General features: G+C 39.3%; 1 protein-coding gene, 1 non-coding gene and 1 pseudogene across 3 annotated transcripts; 1 reads left to right on the forward strand and 2 right to left on the reverse strand.

The window, feature by feature from the left end:
- Positions 1-16,947: 16,947 nt before the first annotated feature.
- LOC138897765 (aspartic proteinase 36-like) lies at positions 16,948-23,287 on the reverse strand (annotated as a pseudogene).
- LOC104087417 (zinc finger BED domain-containing protein RICESLEEPER 2-like) lies at positions 18,847-21,713 on the forward strand. 2 transcript variants are annotated; one of them, XR_011410439.1, is made up of 3 exons: positions 18,847-19,444; positions 20,840-21,443; positions 21,544-21,713. XR_011410439.1 is itself a non-coding variant. In XM_070182481.1 (2 exons), exons 1-2 carry the CDS (start codon positions 19,333-19,335, stop codon positions 21,277-21,279), a joined length of 552 nt encoding a protein of 183 aa, XP_070038582.1. In that variant the 5' UTR covers positions 18,847-19,332; the 3' UTR covers positions 21,280-21,529. The 2 variants fall into 2 exon arrangements, 1 of the variants encoding a protein (XP_070038582.1); XM_070182481.1 differs by lacking the exon at positions 21,544-21,713 and having other exon boundaries at positions 20,840-21,529.
- Positions 23,288-25,453: 2,166 nt separating the features above from the next.
- On the reverse strand, positions 25,454-25,560 carry LOC117274442 (small nucleolar RNA R71). The gene has a single exon (XR_004504542.1). It is a non-coding gene; the product is annotated as a small nucleolar RNA R71 (small nucleolar RNA).
- Positions 25,561-26,330: the final 770 nt, after the last annotated feature.

A 26,330-nucleotide genomic window follows, 5' to 3' on the forward strand; every position in this document is an offset into this window, starting at 1 on the left:
TTTCAACAAATTTCAATATGGGACAACCCATAATCAGCCCAAAATCCGGTGTCACAAGTGCATGAGCATCAACTAGGAAGTAAAATGAAATACAACATCTGTCCGGAATACAAATTGGGACAGGAGAAATAGAAATACTCTGAAGGAGACTCTGCTGCATGCGGATCATAGTAGAGAGTGCAGCTCACCTAAGTTCCCACAATAACCGCGCCTCTGTGCCCACAAGGCCTCTAGACATATATATACCTGCACACACAAAAATGTGCAGAAAGTGTAGCATGAGTACGTAAATCAACGCGTACCCAGTAAGTATCCCGCCTAACCTTGAAGAAGTAGTGACGAGGGATCTACTCGGACACTTACTATGGGCTATAATTAATATATCAATGATATAATTAAGAATGAATTATATAAAACGGTTACAAGTTCAATAGTTTTAAGTAAGTAAGCAGTTCTTTTATAATTAAGGAATCTCCAAATTTATTTTCCATTATTTAACAATTTATCCCAGGCCAAGGAGGCAATATCATATATGGTAAATTCCAAAGCAATCAATTCAATCATGCGCAAATCATGCCGAGGTCGTACGGCCCGCTCCAACATAAATATTTAAATTGTGCACTGCCGAGAGTCGAACGACGCGAACCATAGATGCATCTATTTAATCTGTCGAGGCGTTCGGCCCACTCCACAAAAGATAACACATTCAAACAACCAAATTTAAGGAAATGCCAATTCTTATTTAACGGCCAAGAAAATGAATTTTATCCTTTTAAAATTCCTTTACCAAGTTCAATGTGATTTAAGCAATCAAATTAACAAGAAGGTTGCACACATCGCAAGTGTAGCATAATTTGGGTCCTAGACTACCCGTACTTAAGCATGATAGTAGCTACGCACGGACTCTCGTCACCTCGTGCATACGTAGCCCATACAAATAGAAGCACATATTGAATTATTTCACCTATGGGGTTAATTCCCTCTTAGAAGATTAGAAAGGAGACTTACCTCGCTCCGCAATTCCATAACCGGCTTCAAAGCCGCTCCAACAACTCAAACCGATGCCCGTCGCTACAAAACTAGTCAAATAAGATGCAACCCAATCAAAATATGCTCTAATACTCATAATTAATCAATTTACAATAATTTCCAACTCCGCTCGAAAAGTCGATAAAAGCACCCTCGGGCCCACGTGCCCGAATTCCGAAAATATTTGAAGATAACCATTACCCATAGCCTCACGAACTCAAATATATAATTTATTATCAATTTCATGCCCAAATTCGTGATCAAAAATTCAAGAATACCAATTTCTAGGTTTTTCTTTAAAATCCCAAATTTCGACAAATTTTCATGTCTAAATCCTTATAAAATCCAAGTATTTAACTTGCAATAGGTGGGAATCACTTACCTTGACATAGATGACGAAAATCTCCCTCCCAAGAGCTCCAAAATCGCCCAACCAAATGAAAAATGGAGGAAAAATGGCCAAATCCCGTCTTTAAAACAATCTGCCCAGGCCAGGCCCTTCTTCGCATTCGCAATCAAAGCCTCACGTTCGCGAAGACTATAGACACCACTACTTTTCGTTCGCGGCTGGAGCTCTGCGTTCGCGAAGGCCAAACTACTCCAGGCCCCCACTCCGCTTTTCTTCTTCGCGTTCGCGATCCCTGTGTCGCGTTCGCGTAAGCTTCCTTAGGCAACCCTCCGCGTTCGCGACCTCCGCCTTGCATTCGCGAAGGCCAAAGCCCAGCTACCTCAAATTCCTCTTCGCGAATGCGGGACACCCTTCGCGTTCGCGATGAAGGAAACCAGATAGCAGCAACAGCAATCCAAAACAGCCTGAAATGATCCGAAACCATCTCGAAACACACTCGAGGCCCCTGGGGCCCCGTCCAATCACACAACCCAGTCCCACAACATAACACGGACCTGCTTGAGGCCTCAAATCACATCAAACAATGTCAAAATCATGAATCGCACCCCAATCCAAGCTTAATAAACATTAGAACCTCAAACTTCTACATTCGATGCCAAAACCCATCAAATCACGTCCGATTGACCTCAAATTTTGCACACAAGTCACATTCGACATTACGGACCTACTCCAACTTCCAGAATCGGAATCCGACCCCGATATCAAAAAATCCACTCCCGTTCAAACTTCTCAAAAGCCTTTAAATTTCTAACTTTCGCCAAATGGCCTCAAAATGACCTACGGACCTCCAAATCCACATCCGGACGCGCTCCCAACAACAAAATTACTATACAGATCTATTCCCAAACTCGGAATCCCAAACGGACGTCGATATCATTGAAATGCACTTCAACTCAAATTTATGAAATTCTTTCAAAACGCCAACCTTCCACAATAGGCGCCAAAACGCTCCCGGATCATCCAAAATCTGATCCGGACATACGCCTAAGTCCAAAATCATCATACGAACCTGTTGGAACCTTCAAATCCCGATTCCGAGGTCGTCTACTCAAAAATCACACTTTAGTCGATTTCTCCAACTTAAAGCTTCTGAATTTAGAATTTTCTTTCCAAATCAACTCTGAACTTCCCGAAATTAAATTCCAACCATGCGTACAAGTCCTAATAGCTGAAGTGAAGCTACTCATGGCCCCAAACTGCCGAGTGACACGTTAGGGCTCAAAACGACCGGTCTGGTCGTTACATTCTCTCTCACTTAAACATATGTTCGTCCTCGAACGTTCTAAGAACTGTTCTGGAGTTGTCTGAAATCACTGTTTAACACCTCGTGCACCTGCCCGTGCTACCACAACCTAGCTGAGCACATTAACTCGAGCAAATCTAAAGATCCTCCCTTTTATTTAGGCAAATAAGCCTTAGGGCCAAATTCCAACGTCTGAAATTCTCTACTAGGCCTGCTTCCAATATACAAACACCATTTCAATCACCACACGATGTACCAATACATGATTGTATACTCTCACTTAATTCTTACCATGCACCACGTAACTCACTTGCCCAAGGCAATCTTTCCAAAGCACATCAGCTAACTTTCCACTGACCGAAGCTCATAGTGTACCTCATGACCAATTAAGCCTTGCTTAAACTCTCGCAATACTGCCACGACAGAGAAAATGTGTAGAACTCATAGCCACCTGCCTAATTACAATTTATGGAGTCTCTCCTCCCGACAAGAACCATTACCTCATTCTGGACTGAATAATAATATTTACTCTTTAGTATGCTTCATATAAATTTGATCGCGCTGATCCCAGGTCCAATAATCTCGTCTCACTCCAGTACAAGTTGCTCAGGCAATAAGCCACCTCAGACACTGCAAAAGCCTCATATGATGCCACAATGTGCTAACAAGCTACGGACTCGAATGTGATACATAAGGAAACGAACTCTGGAAAGAACTACTCAACCCACATAACTAATTAAACAACCGAAAGGATGTTATGAACCTTCCTCAGGAAATGAGAAGCAAAACACGCAATAATAGATATGGGAAACTATACTCAATAACACACTATTGCGGCGTGCAACCCGATCCACGCATGATACCGTTGCGGAGTGCAATCCGATCCACGCATGATACCGTTGCGGAGTGCAACCCGATCCAACCATGATACCCATGGCGGCGTACCACCCGATCCAATCAACATATCCATGGCAGCGTACCACCCGATCCATACATACCACCCGATCCATACATAATAATCTAAGGAAAACACACATCGATTCGTAACGCTTATACTCACGAAATGCACAAATATCAACCATAAGCACGCCAAACGCATAATACAAATCCTGGGGAGACGGGTAGTGTCATACACTATCAAACTCAAGCACGACTAAGGTGCGATATATGATCTGCGTCTCGAGAGCCATCCTGCTCACATAATACCACAAACTATACGGGATCTCAATACGAGTGTGAATAATCAAACCATCTCACAACCCACCTGGTATAATATAGATTACACGGAATAGTTGACGACATAAATAACATCCAAGGCCCGAAGACCCTTCCGAAAACAACGATATGCTGAGATGAGCACATCCAGCCTGATATAGAGCCCACATTAACATTTAGATACATCCACGGACCTCAAACCGATTCTGATCATACCATGCTTAGCTAAATAGCCTCTCAAGGACCCACACTGACCTATTCATGACACATAAGAATAGTCGTCAAATCTGAAACAAACTTCCTCAGTCCACAATTAAACGAACTGAGCGCCCTTCAGGCATAAATTCTCACATTAGTGTTAGTACCACAATCTTAATACTTGGTTTTAAATCTTTAATCAATCCAGTGACTACATGTCACACTTATACAATCTTCCCGTGGGATACACCCCCACGACCTTTTGCACCAGGTAACAAATCTGCACTTCCATACTGCTGGCCACTCTAATGCTGTAAATCAAATCAAGAATCCACAACTCAATACATAGAGCCTCTTACATAGGACACCGATCTCAGGTGACTCAAAAAACAATACCAGCTTACTCTAAACATCTGAATTCTTCCCTGCTCATCCGAGCCCTTGACGTTCTTGTTGACCTCAACTGCAACCTTGATCCTCAACCTTCAATTCCCATGTCGCTCACTGCAACTAACATACCAGTACGCAAGAGTACAAAAATTTTATCATAACTCCCGAACCACCAATAGGTACACATTTCATCATATAGAAACCTTCTACTTAGCTCATTCTAGAAGAACCAATGCAACACGCAACTAAATTCTCAAACCGCAGTAAAATACAAACCTCGAGTAGTGGTCTAAACCATCATAATTCTTCCAAGTTTTACCTACACATAACAGGCCATAATACTCGAATGCCCCCAAATAAAATCAATTACGGCGGTCGTCAAGCCTCGCACGTACCGCTACAAATCACATGTACAACTCCACACGCTGAAGGAGCTGATCATTGCAGTCATCATGCCAATTCAACCATTGCTAACCGAACCCGACTTCTCCTAATTTACTCTAGAAATTCCTTAAAAATAACAACAGCTCCTTTATCAATATAACGAACTCAATCCGCACTCATCCCGAGTGACCCCATTTCACGAGACCACATTGTCCCCAAAACCCATGAACCATCTCATACTCTCTTTGTACGCATATTCGTGTATTCAACTGTACACCTATTCTGAAAACCCCTCTATGAACCCGAAGTTATTTTCTCCCATTCCTCAAATGCCATACCGCAAATCGACGATAACATAGAACATTCCAAGTCCCTTTTTCCATAATCCGCAGACAAAACTATGTACTTAACCATACCACGGGCTCGAAATACTTAGGCACCGCACCTTAAAATTTGAACCTACTAGGACCATTGTTGAGAGTCACCCACTCTGACTTGGTCCCGAATATAATCAAACTCCAGGTCTCCACTAGCACATGAACGCCCTCTTAAAGAAGCACTCGGCTGAATCATTTTCCTTATACACCACTTCCGCATGAAGCCTAGACTCTAAGTCTTCCCCAGACCTGAACACGAATCGATAAGGCCAAATATAGCACACATTCCTCAAATCCTTTGCTCAAATTACCGCTGATGCTCTCTTACCTTAGTCATGGCGACCCATCAATACACTGATAACCAGAAACCGCACTAGTTGACAATTACACAATCCAATCATAGACGGTGGAGCTCTCCCACTTAGCCTGAAGCTACCATTGCATAACCCTGGAACCCACCAAGATTCCTTATCTCCTATTGACATGATCTTGCACAATCAACCTGCCAAATTTCCTAGAAATCCTTATGTTAAACATTTCATGAACATTCTAAATCACTAGCCATATTCACATATTCTACCTCTTACTGGATAACCAGTAAAATTCTTCGTAGAAGCTTCATCAACACCACGCAACCGCTAACCTGCTCACAGGAGATATCCCACCTGTGGAAATTTCATGCCGACATCCTCCAACAACACTGCACCGAGTACAATTACCATGAAGCCAACAAACCATCCTAAGCATGTGCTCATTCACCAGTTGTACAAGCCCGTTCACTCCCCACTGGCATCATTTAAATGTGTGACAATATATTCCAATCCAAAGACATGTTGTATCCTTTTTCATATTAAGCTACCCCCTCTTGTCACACCCAATCTTCCTCAATATAGCAGCCAAAATTTCAAATTAAGCTCGTAGACCTAGTCACTATCCACCATAAATCCCAATCACTCCAAACTTTCCCCAAGGCGTGTAGCTATCCTACCACAAAACCCATCTGATACTCTACCACTCTCCCACTTTGGTCAAACCCTCTCCTTTAAGCAACTACTCGACTCTTGTTTCTCACACTTGGCCTTCTAGAAGTTTAACCATTGCGAGACACCTCCCACGTGTCCTTCCTCATCCTTCGATGCCCAGTTGTTGCCTTAAATCAATATCTATCTCTATAGCACTTGAACCAATAGATCGCCACCAATTTTAAACCTCCCCTAAGATCATCTTCCTTGAGCCCTCAACACCCGAAACACCGATTCAATCCTGAACCACTGCACACTGCGATCTCTGACAGTCGCTTCCCCGGCAATATTTCACAATACCCTGCCCTGAAGACAAATTGATGAAGACCATAACACGACGAACTTAACACATTCAATCAAGGGAGATGACACCACATTATTGATGAAAATTCTACCACGCTCGAAAATACCAAATCTCGTTATTCCATCAACCCAAATCTAAACATTCCTAGTCCGATTGCCTTTCCTTCGCCGAAAATAAATACCGGATCTCTGAATCATGCACTGAGTAAACCTCATTCCAAGTCATCCACTGCTTCAACGCATAGACAAGCATCCTTCCATTACACAAACACGGTGCGATAGCAATGCACGAATCATCATAGCAATTGGCGCATAGCCCCAAAACTATCAGAAATACAGCTACTGAGCTGAGATGACAGAACATCCTTCCACAAGGTGACGACGTTAGCCCAATCGAATACGCAAGGAGAAACATCCTGCTCTACATCAGTAGTGCCATTAAAATTCCTCAATTCCAATTTATAATAAGCGTTTCGCGTCACGTAATATTGAATAGGAAGGAAATAAAGTCATAAGTCTCAAAGGAATCGAATTGCACGATGAGGAATCAAGAAGGGAAGTGTTCCTATCAATCTGGTAGCCTCTCGAAGATAAGTACATGCATCTCTGTACCGATCCGCAAGACTCTACTAGACTCGCTCATGGCTCATAGGACCTAAGTGAACCTAGTGCTCTGATACCATGTTGTCACGTCCCAAAATTCATTAAAGGTCGTGATGGCGCCGGACACCGATGTCATGCAAGTTAATAATAAATACTCAATTTGGTTCTCTTTTTTAATATTTTGAAATAACATTTTTCCTTCCATTAAATAATAAGAGATGGAATTTACAAGATAACTAATAATGTTTTCAACAAATTTCAATATGGGACAACCCATAATCACCCCAAAAACCGGTGTCACAAGTGCATGAGCATCAACTAGGAGGTAAAATGAAATACAACATTTGTCCGGAATACAAATTTGGACAGGAGAAATATAAATACTCTGAAGGAGACTCTGCTGGCTGCGGATCGTAGTAGAGAGTGCAGCTTACCTAAGTCCCCGCAATAACCGCGCCTCTGCGCCCACAAGGCCTCTAGACATATATATGCCTTCACATAAAAAACATGTGCAGCAAGTGTAGCATGAGTACGTAAATCAACGCGTACCCAGTAAGTATCCTGTCTAACCTCGAAGAAGTAGTGACGAGGGGTCGACTCGGACACTTACTATGGGATATAATTAATATACCAGTGATATAATTAAGCATGGATTATATAAAATGGTTGCAAGTTCAATATTTTGAAGTAAGTAAGCAGTTCTTTTATAATTAAGGAATCTCCAAATTTATTTTCCATTATTTAACAATTTATCCCAGGCAAAGGAGGCAATATCATATATGGTAAATTCCAAAGCAATCAATTCAATCATGCGCAAATCATGTCGAGGTCATACGGCCCGCTCCAACATAAATATTTAAATTGTGCACTGCCGTGGGTCGAACGGTGCGAACCATAGATGCATCTATTTAATCTGCTGAGGCGTTCGGCCCGCTCCACAAAAGATAAACACATTCAAACAACCAAATCAAGAATTTATTAAGGGGCAATTATTTAAGGAAATTCCAATTCTCATTTAACGGCCAAGAAAACGAATTTTATCCTTTTAAAATTCCTTTACCAAGTTCAATGTGATTTAAGCAATCAAATTAACAAGAAGGTTGCACACATCGCAAGTATAGCATAATTTGAGTCTTAGACTATCGGGACTTAAGCATGATAGTAGCTACGCACGGACTCTCGTCACCTCGTGCGTATGTAGCCCCAACAAATAGAAGAACATATTGAATTATTTCACCTATGGGGTTAATTCCCTCTTACAAGGTTAGAAAGGAGACTAACCTCGCTCCGCAATTCCATAACAGGCTCCAAAGTCGCTCCAACAACTCAAACCGATGCTCGTCGCTCCAAACCTAGTCAAATAAGATGCAACCCAATCAAAATATGCTCTAATACTCATATTTAATCAATTTACAACAATTTTCAACTCCGGTCGAAAAGTCAATAAAAGTACCCTCGGGCCTACGTGCCCAGATTCCAAAAAATTTCGAAGATAACCATTACCCATAGCCTCATGAACTCAAATATATAATTTATTCTCAATTTAATGCCCAAATTCGTGAACAAAAATACAAGAATACCAATTTCTAGGTTTTTCTTTAAAATCCCAAATTTCTACAAATTTTCATGTCTAAATCCTTATAAAATCCAAGTATTTAACTTGCAATAGGTGGGAATCACTTACCTTGACATAGATGACAAAAATATCCCTCCCAAGAGCTCCAAAATCGCCCAACCAAATGAAAAATGGAGGAAAAATGGCCAAATCCCGTCTTTAAAACAATCTGCCCAGGCCAGGCCCTTCTTCGCATTCGCAATCAAAGCCTCACGTTCGCGAAGACTATAGACACCACTACTTTTCGTTCGCGGCTGGAGCTCTGCGTTCGCGAAGGCCAAACTACTCCAGGCCCCCACTCCGCTTTTCTTCTTCGCGTTCGCGATCCCTGTGTCGCGTTCGCGTAAGCTTCCTTAGGCAACCCTCCGCGTTCGCGACCTCCGCCTTGCATTCGCGAAGGCCAAAGCCCAGCTACCTCAAATTCCTCTTCGCGAATGCGGGACACCCTTCGCGTTCGCGATGAAGGAAACCAGATAGCAGCAACAGCAATCCAAAACAGCCTGAAATGATCCGAAACCATCTCGAAACACACTCGAGGCCCCTGGGGCCCCGTCCAATCACACAACCCAGTCCCACAACATAACACGGACCTGCTTGAGGCCTCAAATCACATCAAACAATGTCAAAATCATGAATCGCACACCAATCCAAGCTTAATGAACATTAGAACCTCAAACTTCTACATTCGATGCCTAAACCCCTCAAATCATGTCCGATTGATCTCAAATTCTGCATACAAGTCATATTCCACATTACGGACCTACTCCAACTTCCAGAATCAAAATCTGACTCCGATATCAAAAAGTCCACTCCCAGTCGAACTTCTCAAAAGCCTTCAAATTTCTAACTTTCGCCAAATTACCCCAAAATGTCCTACGGACCTCCAAATCCACATCCGGACATGCTCCCAATACCAGAATCACTATACGGAGCTATTCCCAGACTCAGAATCCCAAACGGACGTCGATATCATTGAAATGCACTTCAACTCAAATTTATAAAATTCTTCCAAAATGCCAACCTTCCACAATAGGCGCCGAAACGCTCCCGGGTCATCTAAAACCCGATCGGGACATACGCCTAAGTCCAAAATCATCATACGAAACCTGTTAGAACTTTCAAATCCCAATTCCGAGGTCGTCTACTCAAAAATCATACTTTAGTTGATTTTTCCAACTTAAAGCTTCCGAATTTAGAATTTTCTTTCCAAATCAACTCCGAACTTCCCAAAATTAAATTCTGACCAAGCGTACAAGTCTTAATACCTGAAGTAAAGCTACTCGTGGCCCCAAACTGCTGAGTGACGTGCTAGGACTCAAAATGACCGATCGGGTCGTTACAAATGATCTTTAGTTATGTTGTGTTTTCAGGCCTATATGGGATAGGGTGATATGAGATCACCCCCGAGTATGTGCATGGTAAGATTACACGATGGCTTTATGGCTTTGGAATGACTCTCAGCGCGTTCGAGGACGAACGTATGTTTAAGTAGGGGAGGATGTAACGACCCGACCAGTCATTTTGAGCATTTGCACTTCGCTCGATAGTTTAAGGGCATGAGTATCTCCATATAATGTATTATAACTGGTGTGTATCATCGGTTTTGGTTTTCAGGTGATCCGGAGTTTGATTTGGAAGAATGAATTTCATCGTTGAAACTTTAAGTTGGAAGAGTTGACCAAGTTTAAGTTTTGTGAATTTGACCCCGGAACAAATTTTTGAGGGCTCCGTTAGGCCCGGATGGTGATTCTGGACTTGGGCGTATGCACGGATTTGCATTTGGATATTTCTAGAAGGATTCGGCGCTAATTGGCGAAAGTTGAAAATTTGAAAGTTTGGAAATTTCATAAGTTTGAACGGGAGTTGAATTTGATGAAATTAGGTTTGGATTGTGGTTCCGGGAATTGGAATAGCTTCGTTATGCCATTTGGGACTTGTGTGAAAAATTTGAGTTCATTCCGAGTTGATTTGATATGTTTCGGTGCGAGTTTTGAAAGTTGAAAGTTCAAAATTTATTTAAGTTTGATTTGAGGTGTGATTCATCGTTTCGATGTTGTTATGTGTGATTTGAGGCCTTGAGTAGGTCCATGTTATGTTATGGGTTTTGTTGGTATTTTGGACGGGGTCTCGAGTGGCCCGAGGACGAGGTTCAGACCATTTTCGTTTCATGTTGCATTGCTAAAGGTATGCTGATTTTGGTGCTTACGCATCTGCGGAAGAATGGACGCAGATGCGAGTCCGTAGTTGCGGACAATTGGTCGTAGAAGCGCAAATAGTATTGGACCGCAAGTGCAAGGTGAGATGGGTCAAGCTATTTTTGCAGAAGCGAAGCATTTTACCGCAGAAGCGGGGGTCGCAGATGCGACAGTGTGACTGCATATGCGGAATTTTTGGGCAGAAGCTATAAAATCGAGGTTTTTGGTTCTTTTATCATATTTTGAGATTTGGGGCTCGGATTGAAGCGATTATTTAGGCGATTTTCATCACAAGGATTGGGGTAAGTGTTTTATACTCGGGTTTGATTATATTTCGTGATTCTATCTTTGTTTTTGGCATTTGGATTATGAATTGTAAAGAGAAAATTGGGGGTCTTAGCCTAAAGTTTCATAGAATGAGTTTTTGAGTTTTGAACATCGATTTGGAGTTGGATTTGAATGAAACTAGTATGACTGGACTCGTAATTTAATGGGTTGTCGGATTTTATAAGTTTTGTTGAGTTCTGAGGCGCGTGCCTGGGTTGGACTTTTGGGTTGATTTTGGTCTTTTGATTAACGATTCGATCTTTATAGATTGGGTTTGTTTCCTTTGGTGTTAATTGATATATTTGAGTTGCTTTTGGCTAGTTTCAAGTCATTCGGAGGTCGGTACGCGCGTGATGGCATTTTTGGAGTATCGCTTGGCTTGCTCGGTATTGGATTTGGCTTGTTCGAGGTAAGTAACACTTCTAAACTTGGTGCTGAGGGCATGAAACCCCGAATTAAGCATTATGTGATTGATTTTGAGGTGACGCGCATGCTAGGTGATGGGCGTGTGAACGTGCACCGTATAAATTATGATTTAGTCGATTCCATGGAACTGTGTAGCTATTTTATCTGAAAATATTTATTGTACCATATTGTTAAAGCACTTGAGCCGTAATTCATGCTAGAAATAAAATTTAGGCTATATGGTAGTACTATTGGGACCCACAATTGTCGTTCTTTGCTGATAAGTTATTTGCTTAATTGCAGTTATGTACTCAGTCGTACTCATCATTACATATTATATCTCAGTCTCTATTATTGTATATTGTCACATCTCATATCATTGATTTGGGCTGCTTAGCATGAATGTTGTGAGCCCGAGAGATTGGAGATATTGATGACTGAGTGAGGCTGAAGGCCTATTGTGAGTGATATTTATGGGATCGGGTTGCACGCCGCAGCAAGCTTTATTGATCCATGCCCGAATTTGGCTTTTTATAGCGCTTGGGTTGGATCGGCCCCTCTGGAGTCTGCACATCCATAGTGGGTGCAATTGCTAGCAATCATTTGCATTGGGCTGGATTTGCCCTGGTTCATTTGCATTGGGTTGGATCTACCCTGGTTTATTTGCATTTTGGTTCATTTGTATTGGGCTGGATCTGCCCTGGTTTATTTGCATCTTTGGGCTGGATCTGCCTTGGTTTATTTGCATGTGGGCTGGATCTGCCCTGTACAATACTGAGTGACTGAGTGTGATGAGTATTGGGCATGATGAGTGAGAATATGAGACAGTGAGATGGAGTACTCTGAGAGGGTGAGTACATGAGTTCATCATTGAGATGCATTGCATTTGACCTGCGTACTTGAGATACATGCATAGAGATGCATTCCCTTCGGCTACCCAGCTTAGGTGACATTCATGATTTCACCTGTATATTGACATGTAGGCATATAGATGTATTTTCCTCATGCTATCTGAAAATGAAACATCTTATTTATTGTTGAAAAGTTTTTGGAAAAAATCACGATTTACAAACTTATTCATATGCTTTTGGTGCTTTCGGTGGAAGATTTGGGATTTACTATTATACTTGAAAAGCATGCCTATCTTTCTATAACTGTGAACGAGCAGAGCATCTTACCTCTGAGTTATTTTCATGTACCATTTTATTATTATTGCTATGACTGTTGCTGGTTATTGGAGTTGGACTCTGACCCCTGTCCCAGCTCGTCACTACTTTCAACCTAAGGATAGGTTTGTTACTTATTGAGTACATAGGGTCGATTGTACTCATACTATATTTTTGCACCTTGCGTGCAGATGTTGGATGCTGATGTTGATGTGCACGGCGGGAGCTGGATCTGAAAATGCACCTGCGTTCCGGTTATAGCTGCCTCTTGATCTTGGTAGCTTTAGAGTTTTAATTTGTTCTTGTACAGTTCAAACAGATGATGTACTTAAATTCATACCAGCTTTGTAAATTCTAAATCTTAGAAGCTCATGATTTGTACTACCAGTCCTTGGGAAGTTATATAAAATTCAATTATCACATCTTTGATTCACATCAGCGTTATTATATTATGTTATTTTGTTAATTGACTTACCTAGCGGGTTGGGTTAGGTGCCATCACGACGGTTTGGATTTTGGGTTGTGATAGAAGCTTGAATTGTTCTTATTATTTTATCATATTTATTTATTTATTCAATCTTGCGCTTAATTATTTGATTTCTTGATCACCAATTAAATACTATCTACGAATCTAGGATTGAACTCGGGAGAGGGAATTCTAGATTGCATATAAGATTGAGTAGAGCAAGATCTTAAACTCGAGCATCGGGAACGGATTTGCAGTTAGGATAGGAATATACCTAATCCCCTTACTTGATTATTATACGGGAATTATTAATGCGTTCTTGTTAATCCTAATTCCATAGGAATACAGGCGTTAAGTTAGCTTGAATATGCGAGTAGTACTTCAGGAGAAGGCTACGAGCAATATTAACCATGTCAATCAATAAACCAAATAAATTAATTAGACGATTTAAGTGGAAAACTCAACGGAATTTTTAGCTAACCCACAACTCCGGAATATTTTCTCCCATTGAATTCATCTATAAGATTGCAGACTTGTTATCTTTAATTTCTTAGTTTTCGACTCTAGATTAGTTGTAGTTAATAATCTTTAGGAAAGTTCTTGAATAGATTAATTGTCTTAGTTTAATTTAGTAAATAGTTAATCACAAGTCCATGTGGGTACGATATATGGACTTACAATCCTATATTACTTGTCGACCACGTATACTTGGGTGTGCGTTTTGGAGCAACACTTTTTCTTTGGGCGCCGGTTCTTTTCCAAGGATGTAGCTCGAACCGGGTACTTTATTTATTTTTTAGGAGTAGGTTAGGAAGAAACTGAGTTGCTCTGAGATACCTATTGACGTGTTTGGTGCTGGCATACTAGGTTATGGCATGCACTCTGTCTTTCCGTGCGTTGGATTTGAATGGTGATGCCCGAGTAAAATAAATAGCCTATTCTGTGATGCCTTTTCTTAGTTGTTCGACTTGTATGCCATATAGTGCAATATTGCTCAAAATTTCTCAACTATATGTGCTTGTTTGACTTGAGAGTTGAACAGAACCGTCTTGATTGAGTTATGTGCAATGTGTGTGTGAGGATTTATGATATTATGTGTCATCCTGTGTAGTCTAGAACGTGCTCTGTGTGTTAACCGAAGAGAAATCAATAAGTTGTGCTAGTCTAGGAGATGACGTAGGCGTTTCTTGCTTGATCATAGATGTGCTTGTCACTTAAAAATAAAATTTTCCGTTGCTAGCCCCTTTGAGCCTATAGACCTTTTCCTTGGAACCCATATTACAAGTCGTACCCCTCTTTCGTTCTTAATTTGAGATTATTGAACCTTTACCTCCTAAGGCACTTAGTCGCTAAAAGAAGTAAGGTGAGAGATTAGGGAGTAGCTTTCGAGTGGAACCATGGAAGGGCCTTTAAGGTACACTAAAGTTGTGGGGGAAAAGGTCACTAGCCAAAGAACCTTAATATATGGAGTGTGTGTAGAAAAAAAAAGAGAAAAAGAAAAAAAAATCAAGAAGGAAAAAAATAGTAGTTCAAATAATGTAGAGAAACACACACCTCATAATCTTACTAATTCATGCTAGTGGGAGTATAGAGGTGCTTAATTGAAAAAAAGGCTATGTTGTATATGGTTTGTGGCGAGTGAATTGGGTGAGAAGAATATGTGCTCGAATTGTGAGTGTAGTGTATTAAAGTGCTTAGGAGAGTTAGTCACTGTGCCTAAATGTATCCTACACGTCCCTTAGCCTACACTACAACCTTAAAGTCCTAATTGATCCTAGATTTGCCTAGCTTAGATTAGTAGAGATGTACACTACGGACAAGTTTATGGTACAACCATGAGATGCACATGAAATTCTTTGTGAGAGTGAGCGAATTTTGTTCAATTGTGTGATGTCCTTAAATTATATTCAAATGCATACTTGAATGTGTGGACTACTTTATATTCACTCTTTTATTTGTTGGTGAGGGCACATGATCTCATGAAGGATTGGTAATGTTGTAAATTTCTCTTGTTGGGTGAATGCGCAAGTAAGGGTGCTTAGTGGTAACGAGTCGGCTCTTGATGTAGGGTAGTTACAGATAGGTTGTTTGAATTGAAATGATATACTTGGGCATGTTTAAAACTGGAAGAATGTGAATTTTGTATGTTCATGCTTTAATTGTCGGTATCGATCATAGTCAAGGGTAGCGTGTATGGTTAAATAATTGAAGTGATCCTCTCTAGTTGAGATGTGTACGTTGTGGCGGTTTAGTTGATAGTCTCGTTGCTCGAGGACGAGCAACAGTCTATGTGTGGGGTGTTGATATTTAGCTTAAAGTATATATATATCGCCTCATATTTTACTCATGTTTTATGGATTTCGGATGTAAAATGTATTGATTTATGTTAATTCGTGGTTTGTTTATATGTAGGAATCATCCGGAGGCAATAGAAGCGAAAGGTACGAGATTAGAGCCAAAAAGGAGAAAAAGTTAAAATGGCGATTTCCAGGGCCACAGGTAGCGTGGGGCGCTACCTGTGGCCCAATTTGCAGAATGTTTATTTTCCCAGCACCAAGTCTAGCACCCCGCGCTACCCTGGGCGCTGGTGACGGGAAACATCTCCTAATTCCCCGGGGACAAGGTTATTTTGGCCCAAGACCCCTCCCCCCCCCTCAACTCGTATACAAGCAAGTCTAAACCTAATTTGGAGGAGATCTAACATATTTTTTAGGGAGAACACGTCACTTTGGAGGAGGAGAACATAAACCACGCTTGGAGCAAGGATTCTCAGTTTTTCATCTCTTCTCTTCTTTTAGTCTCATAGTTTATTAATTCTAGTATTTTGGGTGTTGCATGAACGTTGTAGTTTGAAGCTAAAATTATTCTTATTATTTTATCATATTGGTTTATTTATTCAATCTTGCGCTTAATTATTTGATTGCTTGATCACCAATTAAATACTATCTACGAATCTAGGACTGAACTCGGGAGAGGGAATTCTAGATTGCATATAATATTGAGTAGAGTAAGATCTTGAACTCGAGCATCGGGAACGGATTTGCAGTTAGGATAGGAATATACCTAATCGTCTTGCTTGGTTGTTATACGAAAATTATTGATGTGTTCTTATTAATCCTAATTCCATAGGAATATAGGCATTAGGTTAGCTTGAATAGGCGAGTAGTACTTCGGGAGAAGACTACGAGCAATATTAACCCTGTCAATCAATAAATCAAATAAATTAATTAGACGATTTAAGTGGAAAACTCAACGGGATTGTTAGCTAACCCATAACTCTGGAATATTTTCTCCCATTGAATTCATCTTTAGGATTGTAGACTTATTTTCTTTAATTTCTTAGTTTTCGACTCTAGATTAGTTGTAGTTAATAATCTTTAGAAAAGCGCTTGAATAGATTAACTGTCTTAGTTTAATTTAGTAAATAGTTAATCACAAGTCCATGTGGGTATGATATCTGGACTTACAATTCTATATTACTTGTCGACCACGTATACTTGCGTGTGCGTTTTGGAGCAACAATAAGAAAGCAAATGACAGTGAGAAACAATTTGTATCAAAACACAGAAATGGACACATAATATACCATTTGCCATATAACTACTTGATCGGCTTGAGTTGTATAGCCTGCACCAAGATAGACAATCATCAAATTAGATGACCCAAGATGGATGCATGTCCTCTGTTAGCTTTCACTACTATGCTTTGTACCATAAGCATGTATAGAATCTTACAGAAGTGCACTTCGACGAAGGCACCCAGAAATTCGAGCTATCAGTGTCAAAGCGTACGGTGAACGTTTGAGCTGGATTGCCTATTGAAATCTCTCCAAAGTATTCAGTATTCATATAGTTCTTCAATGATGTAACACCTGGAGCCTCCTCTAAGTCCCTACGGAAGTTATACTTCCTAATAGACGCCCTCAAAGCGTCCCCCTCCTTGGACTCATTGCGAGAACCAAGTCTGTCGTTTTGATCAAGTTTCGGCTTTTTCAGCATGGTTTGTGTTATCCAAGCTTAAGAGCGATGGTGAAGGTGGAGATGGAGGTGGAGGGGATAAATTGAGTCTATCCCATAATTCAGAACAATTAGATTTCCAAAAACCAATTAATTCTTTTATTTTCACAATCGTAAGTAACAAGAGTGTTGCGAACAACGATTCCTGTTGCAATTAAAAGCATGCATGTTACAGAACCGAAGAGCTAGGACGATGAACTTTGTCAAGTTGTTAGAAATACCTCCAAGAAGACGAATTAGATTCTTTCCATTTGGGAAGTGCTTTATAGCATACAAGTTACAATGGAGAAGGGGAAAATTAATCAATACTAAATCGTAAAAAGAAAAAGAAGCCAGTATATGTGACGCCAAAAAGTGTCGGCAAGATAGTTAAGGAAGTACTAAAACAGAATAAAATGCCTACCTGAAAAAGTAGTTTTCAGGAGAGAGTTACTTTCTTTCCATCGCTGAATACCATGTCGTCATGCGAAAAGTTCTTTGAGAGTTGTGATATGTCGCTGGAATATATATATAAGATATTAAATAATATTGGTAACACCAACAATAGGAAAAAAAATTAAACAATAAAATCATAGACGTCAAATTAGTTTTGGAACTCTTCTTATAAATACCTTCTAGTACCAAAAAAGCAGATATCTTTAAAACTAAGATCTGGCCCTTCGATCTGTTTAATTAGAGAATGAAGCTCTTTCGTTACCTGAAAAGAAAAGTTCAAGAGGTTCATCCCAAAAAGGAAAAGACTTAGTTTATCTAAAGTTAATAGCCATAAGTAACATACTGTATAAATTCACAATCAGTGACTCCACATTTCCTTCACTAAATGTAACACAGCAAAAGCAATGAAAGATAACATCAAAGATATGCAGAAACTTGCAAGGAACTCTGTAGATGTCGAAAATTACTACTTGTTAACATTGGCAGAACGAATCAAACAAAACATTGGAAAATATGTAGATAAACTATATCTTACAGCATTCTTGAAAGCTGCAAATGTTGCTTCTCGAAGGTAAGCATAGGTGGTACCACTATCAAGTATAGTCCCATGTTTTCCACCAAAAACTCGCGGATTTAGGTTCAGCGACATGTATCTAGGGGTGGGCATATATCGGTTAGAACCGAAAAAACCAACCGAACCGAAAATATTTTTATTTTAGTTTCGGTTATTCGGTCTTTTCGGTCGGTTTCAATTTTAAAATTTTAAAATTCAGTTTTTCGATTCGGTCATCGGTTATTGATTTATTTTGTTCGGTTAACCGAAAAATCGAATTATTAGCAAATAGATTCTTTAAACTATATATAGGCTAAGCCCAATATAACAAATATTATACCCAATTTTAAGGTCCATTAAAGACGGCCCACTCTTAACAAATACTAGGCCCACACTTAAAGACTTTTAAGCTTGTTATCAGCTTTTGCTTTTCCCATTCCTAAGATTTTCCCAAATACGCATACGCTAGGGTTCTTTTTCTTCAAACTTCTCTCTCTAGTCTCTATCACCATTGATACACTGGTGTGCAGTGTGCTTGTGCCGGTAAGTTTAATTTTTGTTATATTTCTCTCATTGCTTCTTTTTTGTTCTCTATCCTCGCCGATCTTCTCTTCTTTCTCTCGTTTTAGTAAATTTTGTCTTCTTTTTTTCTGCTAAAAATTAGTAGTTAAAGACTTAAAGGCGCATGTATATTGTTGAAATAAGTCTTGACTCTTGAATTTGATGTCCATTTTTTGTCTCCTTGCTCGGTTATTATTTCTGTTTTCTCATTTAATTTTGTGCTTGTTTCTGTCTCATCCTCTAACTTCCTTTTTCGCATTATTATAGCTTAGTGTTTTATTGTTCTGTTTGTATTCGTTTTCGTAGACGGAAGAAAATGGAAGTAGGGTAAGTGAAGCCTACGAAGGTGGGGGTTCAAATGATAGCATACCTAACACTGAATGTCTCAGTCTTGATGAAGCTCCAAAGAAAAGGAAAGTCATGCAACCTAGATCTGATGCTTGGAACTATTTTGAGAAGTATGATGATCCTAGTGGAGCTAAAAGAGCAAAATGTAAGTATTGTGAAAAAACTTATGCAGCTGCTACGAAAGGTAATGGTACTACATCAATGAACAATCATCTCACTAAGTGTCCCAAAATGCCCCGTAAAATAGAAAATAGTCAAACACAACTAAGTTTTCTACTAGCTTCAAATGGGCCAAATGAAGGGGTGCTTACCACTTGAAAATTTGATCAAGCACTTAGTAGGAGAGCTTTAGCTCAAATGATAATTTTGGATGAACTGCCATTTAGTTTTGTTGAAAAGGAAGGATTTAAGAAGTTTATAGGAGTCACAATACCTCAATTTCAAATTCCTTCTCGTAGAACATTGACAAGAGATTGTTATGAACTTTATTGTGAACAAAGACAAAGTTTGAAGAAGTCCTTCAATGAAGCACGTCCAAAAATCTGTCTTACAACAGATACTTGGACTTCTATACAAAGAATAAACTATATGTGTCTTACTGCTCACTTTATTGACAACGATTGGAAATTGCATAAAAGGATAATAAACTTTTGTCCTATCTCTAGTCATAAGGGTAATGATATGGCGGCGGTTATTACTAATTGCTTGCTTGATTGGGGTTTGGAAAATGTATTTACTATAACGGTAGATAATGCTAGTTCCAATGATGTCACAGTAAGAGAAGTGTCTAAACAATTGACTACTTGGGGAACTAATATAATGAATGGTAAACATCTGCATGTTATATGTATGGCTCACATACTTAATCTCATTGTACAAGATGGGTTGAAAGAAATTGGTATTTCTATCAAGAGAGTTAGACAAGCTGTGAGATACATTAGACTATCTCTCGCTAGGATTAGAAAGTTTAAAGAATGTTGTGAATCTCAAAAGTTAACTTCCAAGAGAATATTATGCTTAGATGTTTCTACTCGATGGAACTCTACATACATGATGTTAGACACAGCACAACAATTTGAGCTTGCCTTTGACAAATATAGTTTCTTTGATACTAGATTGTTGCATCATCTTCGTACCTATGTATGTGAAGATGGAACTAGTGCAGGTGATCTCACAAGTGCTGACTGGGATAATGTGAGAATAATGATAAAATTTCTTGAAGCTTTTTATTTGCTTACTTTGAGGGTCTCTGGTTCTATTTATGTCACTTCCAATGTATATTTTGTTGAAATTTGTGAGCTTGATCTTATTTTGAAAGAGTGGATGGAACATGAAGATGCTAGTTTGAAAGAAATGGCAAAAAAAATGAAAGAAAAATTTGTCAAGTATTGGGGTGAACCTGAAAAAATGAACAATATGATCTTTATTGCATCAATTTTGGATCCCCGTAACAAGCTTGACTATGTTCCTTTTGCAATTGTGAGGATGTTTGGAGAAAAAGAAGGGAAGAAATTGATTTTAGAAGTAAAAAATTATATGGATTCTTTGTTTGATTATTATGTAAAGAAAAATTCAAAAGGATCTACATCTGCTTCATCTGGAAATACAACAGCTACCGTGAGTGGTTATGGTAGCTTTTTGAAAAGAGGAACAATGAGAACGAAATTGGAATTTGAGAAACATAAGGAAGTGACAGGAGGCTTAGGTGCTAAATCAGAGTTAGATAGATATCTTGCTGAAGATATTGAGCCCGAAACAGATGAGTTTAAAATCTTAAAGTGGTGGAAAATCAATGAGCCTAGATTTTCCATTCTTGCGGAGATGGCTCGTGATGTGTTAGCCATTCCTATTTCAAGTGTTGCATCAGAATGTGCATTCAGTACTGGAGGTCGCATTCTTGACTCGTTTAGGAGTTCGTTGACGCCTAAACTGGTGCAATCTCTTATTTGTCTTCAAGATTGGCTTAGAAGTGAACCTATTCCTATTAAAGTTGAGGAAGACTTGGAGTATCTAGAATAACTGAAACTTGGTAATTATTTTGTGTTTTGCATTTATTATATTACAAATAGTTTACTTAACACTGATGCATGACAAAGTTTTCTTCAATATTTTCCTTAGATTTGGCAAATTGTGCAAAAGATTCAACTATTATTGACATATAGTTGCAACATGTGGCATGTGTGGTAAGTTGATAACCTTCTGTATATTTGATGATATAACATTGATATACTTTATTATAAATCAATTGTGTTTTTGACTTATACTTATGTCTTTTTTGCAAAGGTTTGATCATGGCGCCTAAATGGAACTTACAGATTATGTATCATTTTCATAAATGCTTAGATCAACAAGTAAATAGACAAGTAGTAAATAGACAAGTGATGCTGCAGTAATAACTTGCTAGTGAGCTCTTTTGGTAGACAAGCTGATGCTGCAGTAGTACTTAATGTAGTTATTTTATTGATTTTGAGACTTCGCAACATGAAAACTTTCTAACTTCTCGATTTCTCTTTTGGTTATGTAATATTGCTTGTACTAAACAGTGATTTCATACTAGCTGCTCAAGCTAACTTTTGGATATAATGAATGAAGTTTATGTGCAAATTATCACATTGGCATATTTCTAGGTTTTTGGCAGCAAAGCAGCATAGATTCTGGATTTTTTGTTCTCTCATGGCTGAATATTGGACATATGTTGCTGCATATTGAATTTGATATGGGTATTTTATTTCTTGATTATGTGCAAATTATCACATTGGCATGTGATTTTATAAATAAACTAGATGGCTGCTGCTTTTCGAGCTCCTGTTGGTGGTCTGCTGTTCGCTCTAGAAGAAATGGCATCTTGATATATTTTAAAAAATGTACATGCTTTTATTTGATTCTTGGTAGACCAAAAGGTTTTTGGGAGATAATAGTCCTTATCGTTATATTTGTGTTACTAAGATTATAGTATATTTTCTCTACAAATCAGATTTTTTAATCAAGAATACTCCTCAGCAACACAAATCAGATTTATATAAATAAAAGAACAGATTTATGATTTATCACATTCAAGCAACACAAGTAGTCCGAAATTTTGGAAAAAATCAACAAATTAGTCAGTCCAATTAATACGTAGAAGAAGCCCAATATGATATTGTTCAAACCGAAAACCGAACCGAAATAAACCAAACCGAAATTAGAAAACCGAACTGTTTCGGTTAATACTTTTACAAAACCGAAAACCAAATAACCGAACCGAATTTCTTCAAACCGAACTGAACCGACCGAACGCCCACCCCTACATGTATCTCCTTCAGGTCAATATTGTAGTACGGATTGTTGCCATCCGAGACTAAAGTAAATGCGTAAGATTTATCAAGTGTATTTGCCAGGAGGAGACCTAACATTACTGTGTCTCTAAACACTTATTTCCAATGCATACCTGAGAGAAAATCAGATTTGGTGAAGGCCATGTGAGCAGGTGGTTTTATTCCACCAAGAACCATCGTCCTGCCACCAAAGTGCATCCCTACGTAGCACAAAGAGAAATAATCAATAATTACATGTTTTTCAACAAGTTGATCAACTATACTAAGATCACCTCGGCCCAAAACCGTAATACCATCAGCACGTTGGTTGTAAAGATCACCAGATTCTGCAATTTCACATCCAAAAACAGCTCGTTGTGGTGCAAGCTCATTTAGATTTTCAAAACAATATTATATCCTCTCCAAGCAACCCAAAACTTGCACTCATCTCAGCGTACCATCTCTCATAAATACATTGTTGCCTCTTATGGTCACAGGGACAAGCCTTATTGCATTTCACAGATTGATAAGTGCTTGACATTTCTGGCTGAAACTTAGGATCCTAGACAAGACAACACACAGAGTACCATCGATCAAAGACAGAAATCAAATGCCATGCAATTCTAAGTGCTATATTAAGCATTTCTCACAAACTTAACAGGCTGACTCAAAGTAAAATTACTAGTCATGAAGTTATTTAAGTGCTCATATTTGTTCTCCAATAAGGAGATCATTTATAATTACAAGGCAAATTAAGCAAGAATCACATTTAAAACATCATGAAACTATACAATGGAGTTGTACAGCTTATCAACAAAGAGAGGCTTAGAACTATTTGTATCCTACTTAGGTTGGTTTGCTCTTGTTTACCTATCTATGTCTTCTTTTCCTTAATCCTTATTGATGTGTGGCTATAATTCCATATTTTAGTAGATTATTTACCTTACATTTTATGTGCTTTAATGTTAAACTACACTTTATTTGCGCGTAATGGAGTCTATTTTATGTGTAGGTACATTGAAAATGAAAAGTAGAGCAAAAGGAATATTTAAAGTCTAAAGCGTGCTCGAAAACAGTCAAAAAGAAGAAAGAAAGAAGTGAGCAACGGAAAAATGAAGAAGTTGGCAAAGCGAGCTATTGAGCTTGCGTTAGAGCTGGCGAGGCGAGCCTTTGATCTCGCATGGGAGTAGGCGACGCGAGGGATAAGACGAGGTTGAGCTCGCGTGGAGGCAGGCGTCGCATGGTCTGGGGTGAGGTTCATCTCGCATTTTACCTCGCGAGGAACGGTCTGAGGCGAGCCTGATCCGGAATTTGAAGGCTTATTTCGTCTCCCTGTTTGACTAGGACTAGGGATATGTCATTTAGGTCTTTTCATACACGTATAAATAGACATGAAACACCACTTTTGAAGGAGTTTTTGCGACCGGAGGCAAGAATAACTCGTGGAACACCCGTTGGGGGATAGAATCATCGATTTCTCCATTTCTTCATCTTTACTTTGTAATTTATTTATGAAAAATACTTGGGATATTGTTACTATGAGTAGCTAAACTTCTAATCTAGGATTTTAATGGAACCTATTAGAGGATGATTTTCCTGCTACATTAATATAGATTTGCCGTAGTTTTTCTCTATTTGTTCAACTACGTTTATATTGTGGTTGGTTGAAGAGCTCTCAATCGACTGTGCCTATTTAGTGTGTATTACTCAGAAGAGAGTGCATATTTAGGTAGTTATCATTCCTTACGTATATGAGGGATCAATACGGAGGGTTTAAAAGTGGGATTAGGAATAACGAAACCTTGGTGCGATCCGAGTGAGCCGTAACTTAGTGCCAGCTAGCGTAATTTGGAAGAATATGTCTAGTAAATTGTGGTAGTTACTCGCGAGAGAATTACGACACTCTGAGAGCTCATGATCGGTAGAGAAAACTTAGGAAAATTTATAGAAAACGTAGCGGAAAGGATTCCGACAATAGGGGAAATCACAACCTGAGATCATCCAAATTGTTATTTAAATATTTCTGAATATTGATTGCGTGAATTTGTGCGAGTCTAGTAGTTGTGCTTAATAGGTTAATTTCCCATGGGATTCGACTTCAGACTTGTTAACCGAAATATATTTGCAATGACCGCTTAGTCCTTTTTATAAGGCATAGTTAGGCATGATCAAATTTTGACGACGTACCGGGGAATTAACGGTGTTATTAATTGTAACTAAAAGAAGTGCTAGAATTCTTAGTGCAGTCAATTTTCTTCATTTTAAACTAAATATATTGAAATTCTAACGTTTTTAGTCTTGGGTGTTACAGGTGCATGCCTAGAAACTCCTCAAGAACTGGTGAATTGTTCGAAGTATTATCAGATCCTGAGAAAGTTTTCAAGGCACTGAATCGTGCAAACAAGAAGGGCAAACAGCAACAGAACTCAACAGAACAAATCGAACCAGACATGGATGACAGAATAGAAAATCCAAACATCAGAAACAATGCAAATGACCCGAACAATCAGGGTGTGGTGCCTCTTGTTCCAGAAGCAGCATTGTATGATTGGGTACAACCCACCGTCAAAAATCTGGCAACCGTAATTGCAGTCTCTCATATACAAGCGAAATCATTTCAAATCACAAACAACATGCTACATTTGTTGCAAAACAAGGGATTGTTCTCGGGGTCTTACATTGAAGATCCTCAGCAGCATCTGAAAAATTTCTTGTCGATATGTGTCACACAAAGGCAACCTAATATGACACCGAAAGCAATAAAGCTATTATTGTTTCCATTCTCGGTGACGGGAGAGGCTCAGACTTGGCTTAATCCACTCTCCATAAACTCCATCACTACTTGGGAGGAATTAGTCAAGCAATTTTTGAACAAGTTCTACCCACCCAATAAGACTGCCAAACAAATTGATGAGATATTGAGCTTCAGGCAGAGACCAACAGAAACACTACAAGAAATATGGGAGAGGTTCAAAGGTATGCTGGTTAAGTGTCCACATCATGGCATTCCAGATCAGATGTTGGGGCAAAGATTCTACATGGGATTGGCAGACAGCTTAAAGGCCAATGTTGATGCTTCAGCAGGTGGAGCATTTTTGAGAAAATCATTCAGAGAATGCAAGATCCTACTTGATAAAATGGCTCAAAACTCAGGATGGATGACAAGAGACTCTACGATCACTCTTGTCGTTCACTCAGTGGCTTTGGACCCAAACAACTCCAAAGCCAAAAATATGGCCACTCTAATGACGCAAATGAGTATCCTCACCAAAAAGATTGATAACTCAGGCCAGAAGTAGCAGGTACACATAGTTGACGCGACTAATGGGGGCTTATATGCACCATGCATTAACCAACCATATGTATGATCTTGGAGTGCGGAAAGTGACAACCATTACTATAAGGAAGATATGAACTATGTGGCCAACTATGGAGGACAGAGGCAAGGTGGTCAAAATTGGGGGCAACAGAATCAACAATATAGACCAGCACAGCAGCAGTACAATAATAGCAGCAATCCTGGAGCTATGCGACCACAGGGTCAAGTTGTGTCGTACCAAAGGCAACAAGGATACAACCAGCAAAATCAGTAGCTAGCTTATCAACAGCCTCAACAATATCAAATAGTGAGACAAGATGATGGGTTGTCTGAAATTAAAGGAATGCTGCAATAATTGATTGGGACCAATGGGAAAATGCAAGAGAGAGTGGACGTACACGAATCAGCGAATAAAGGCATTGAGATTCAATTAGCACAGATATCAATGGCTCTGAATA

The sequence above is a fragment of the Nicotiana tomentosiformis genome, chromosome 8 (assembly GCF_000390325.3).
Source record: "Nicotiana tomentosiformis chromosome 8, ASM39032v3, whole genome shotgun sequence".
Taxonomy (NCBI): Eukaryota; Viridiplantae; Streptophyta; class Magnoliopsida; order Solanales; family Solanaceae; genus Nicotiana; species Nicotiana tomentosiformis.

Excerpts from the sequence above, each read along its gene's own strand:
- LOC104087417 (XM_070182481.1), top strand. The coding sequence starts at position 19,333 with ATGCAACCTAGATCTGATGCTTGGAACTATTTTGAGAAGTATGATGAT. Across the intron at positions 19,445-20,839 it reads TTATGCAGCTGCTACGAAAG|GATCTACATCTGCTTCATCT; the intron begins GTAATGGTACTA and ends AAAATTCAAAAG.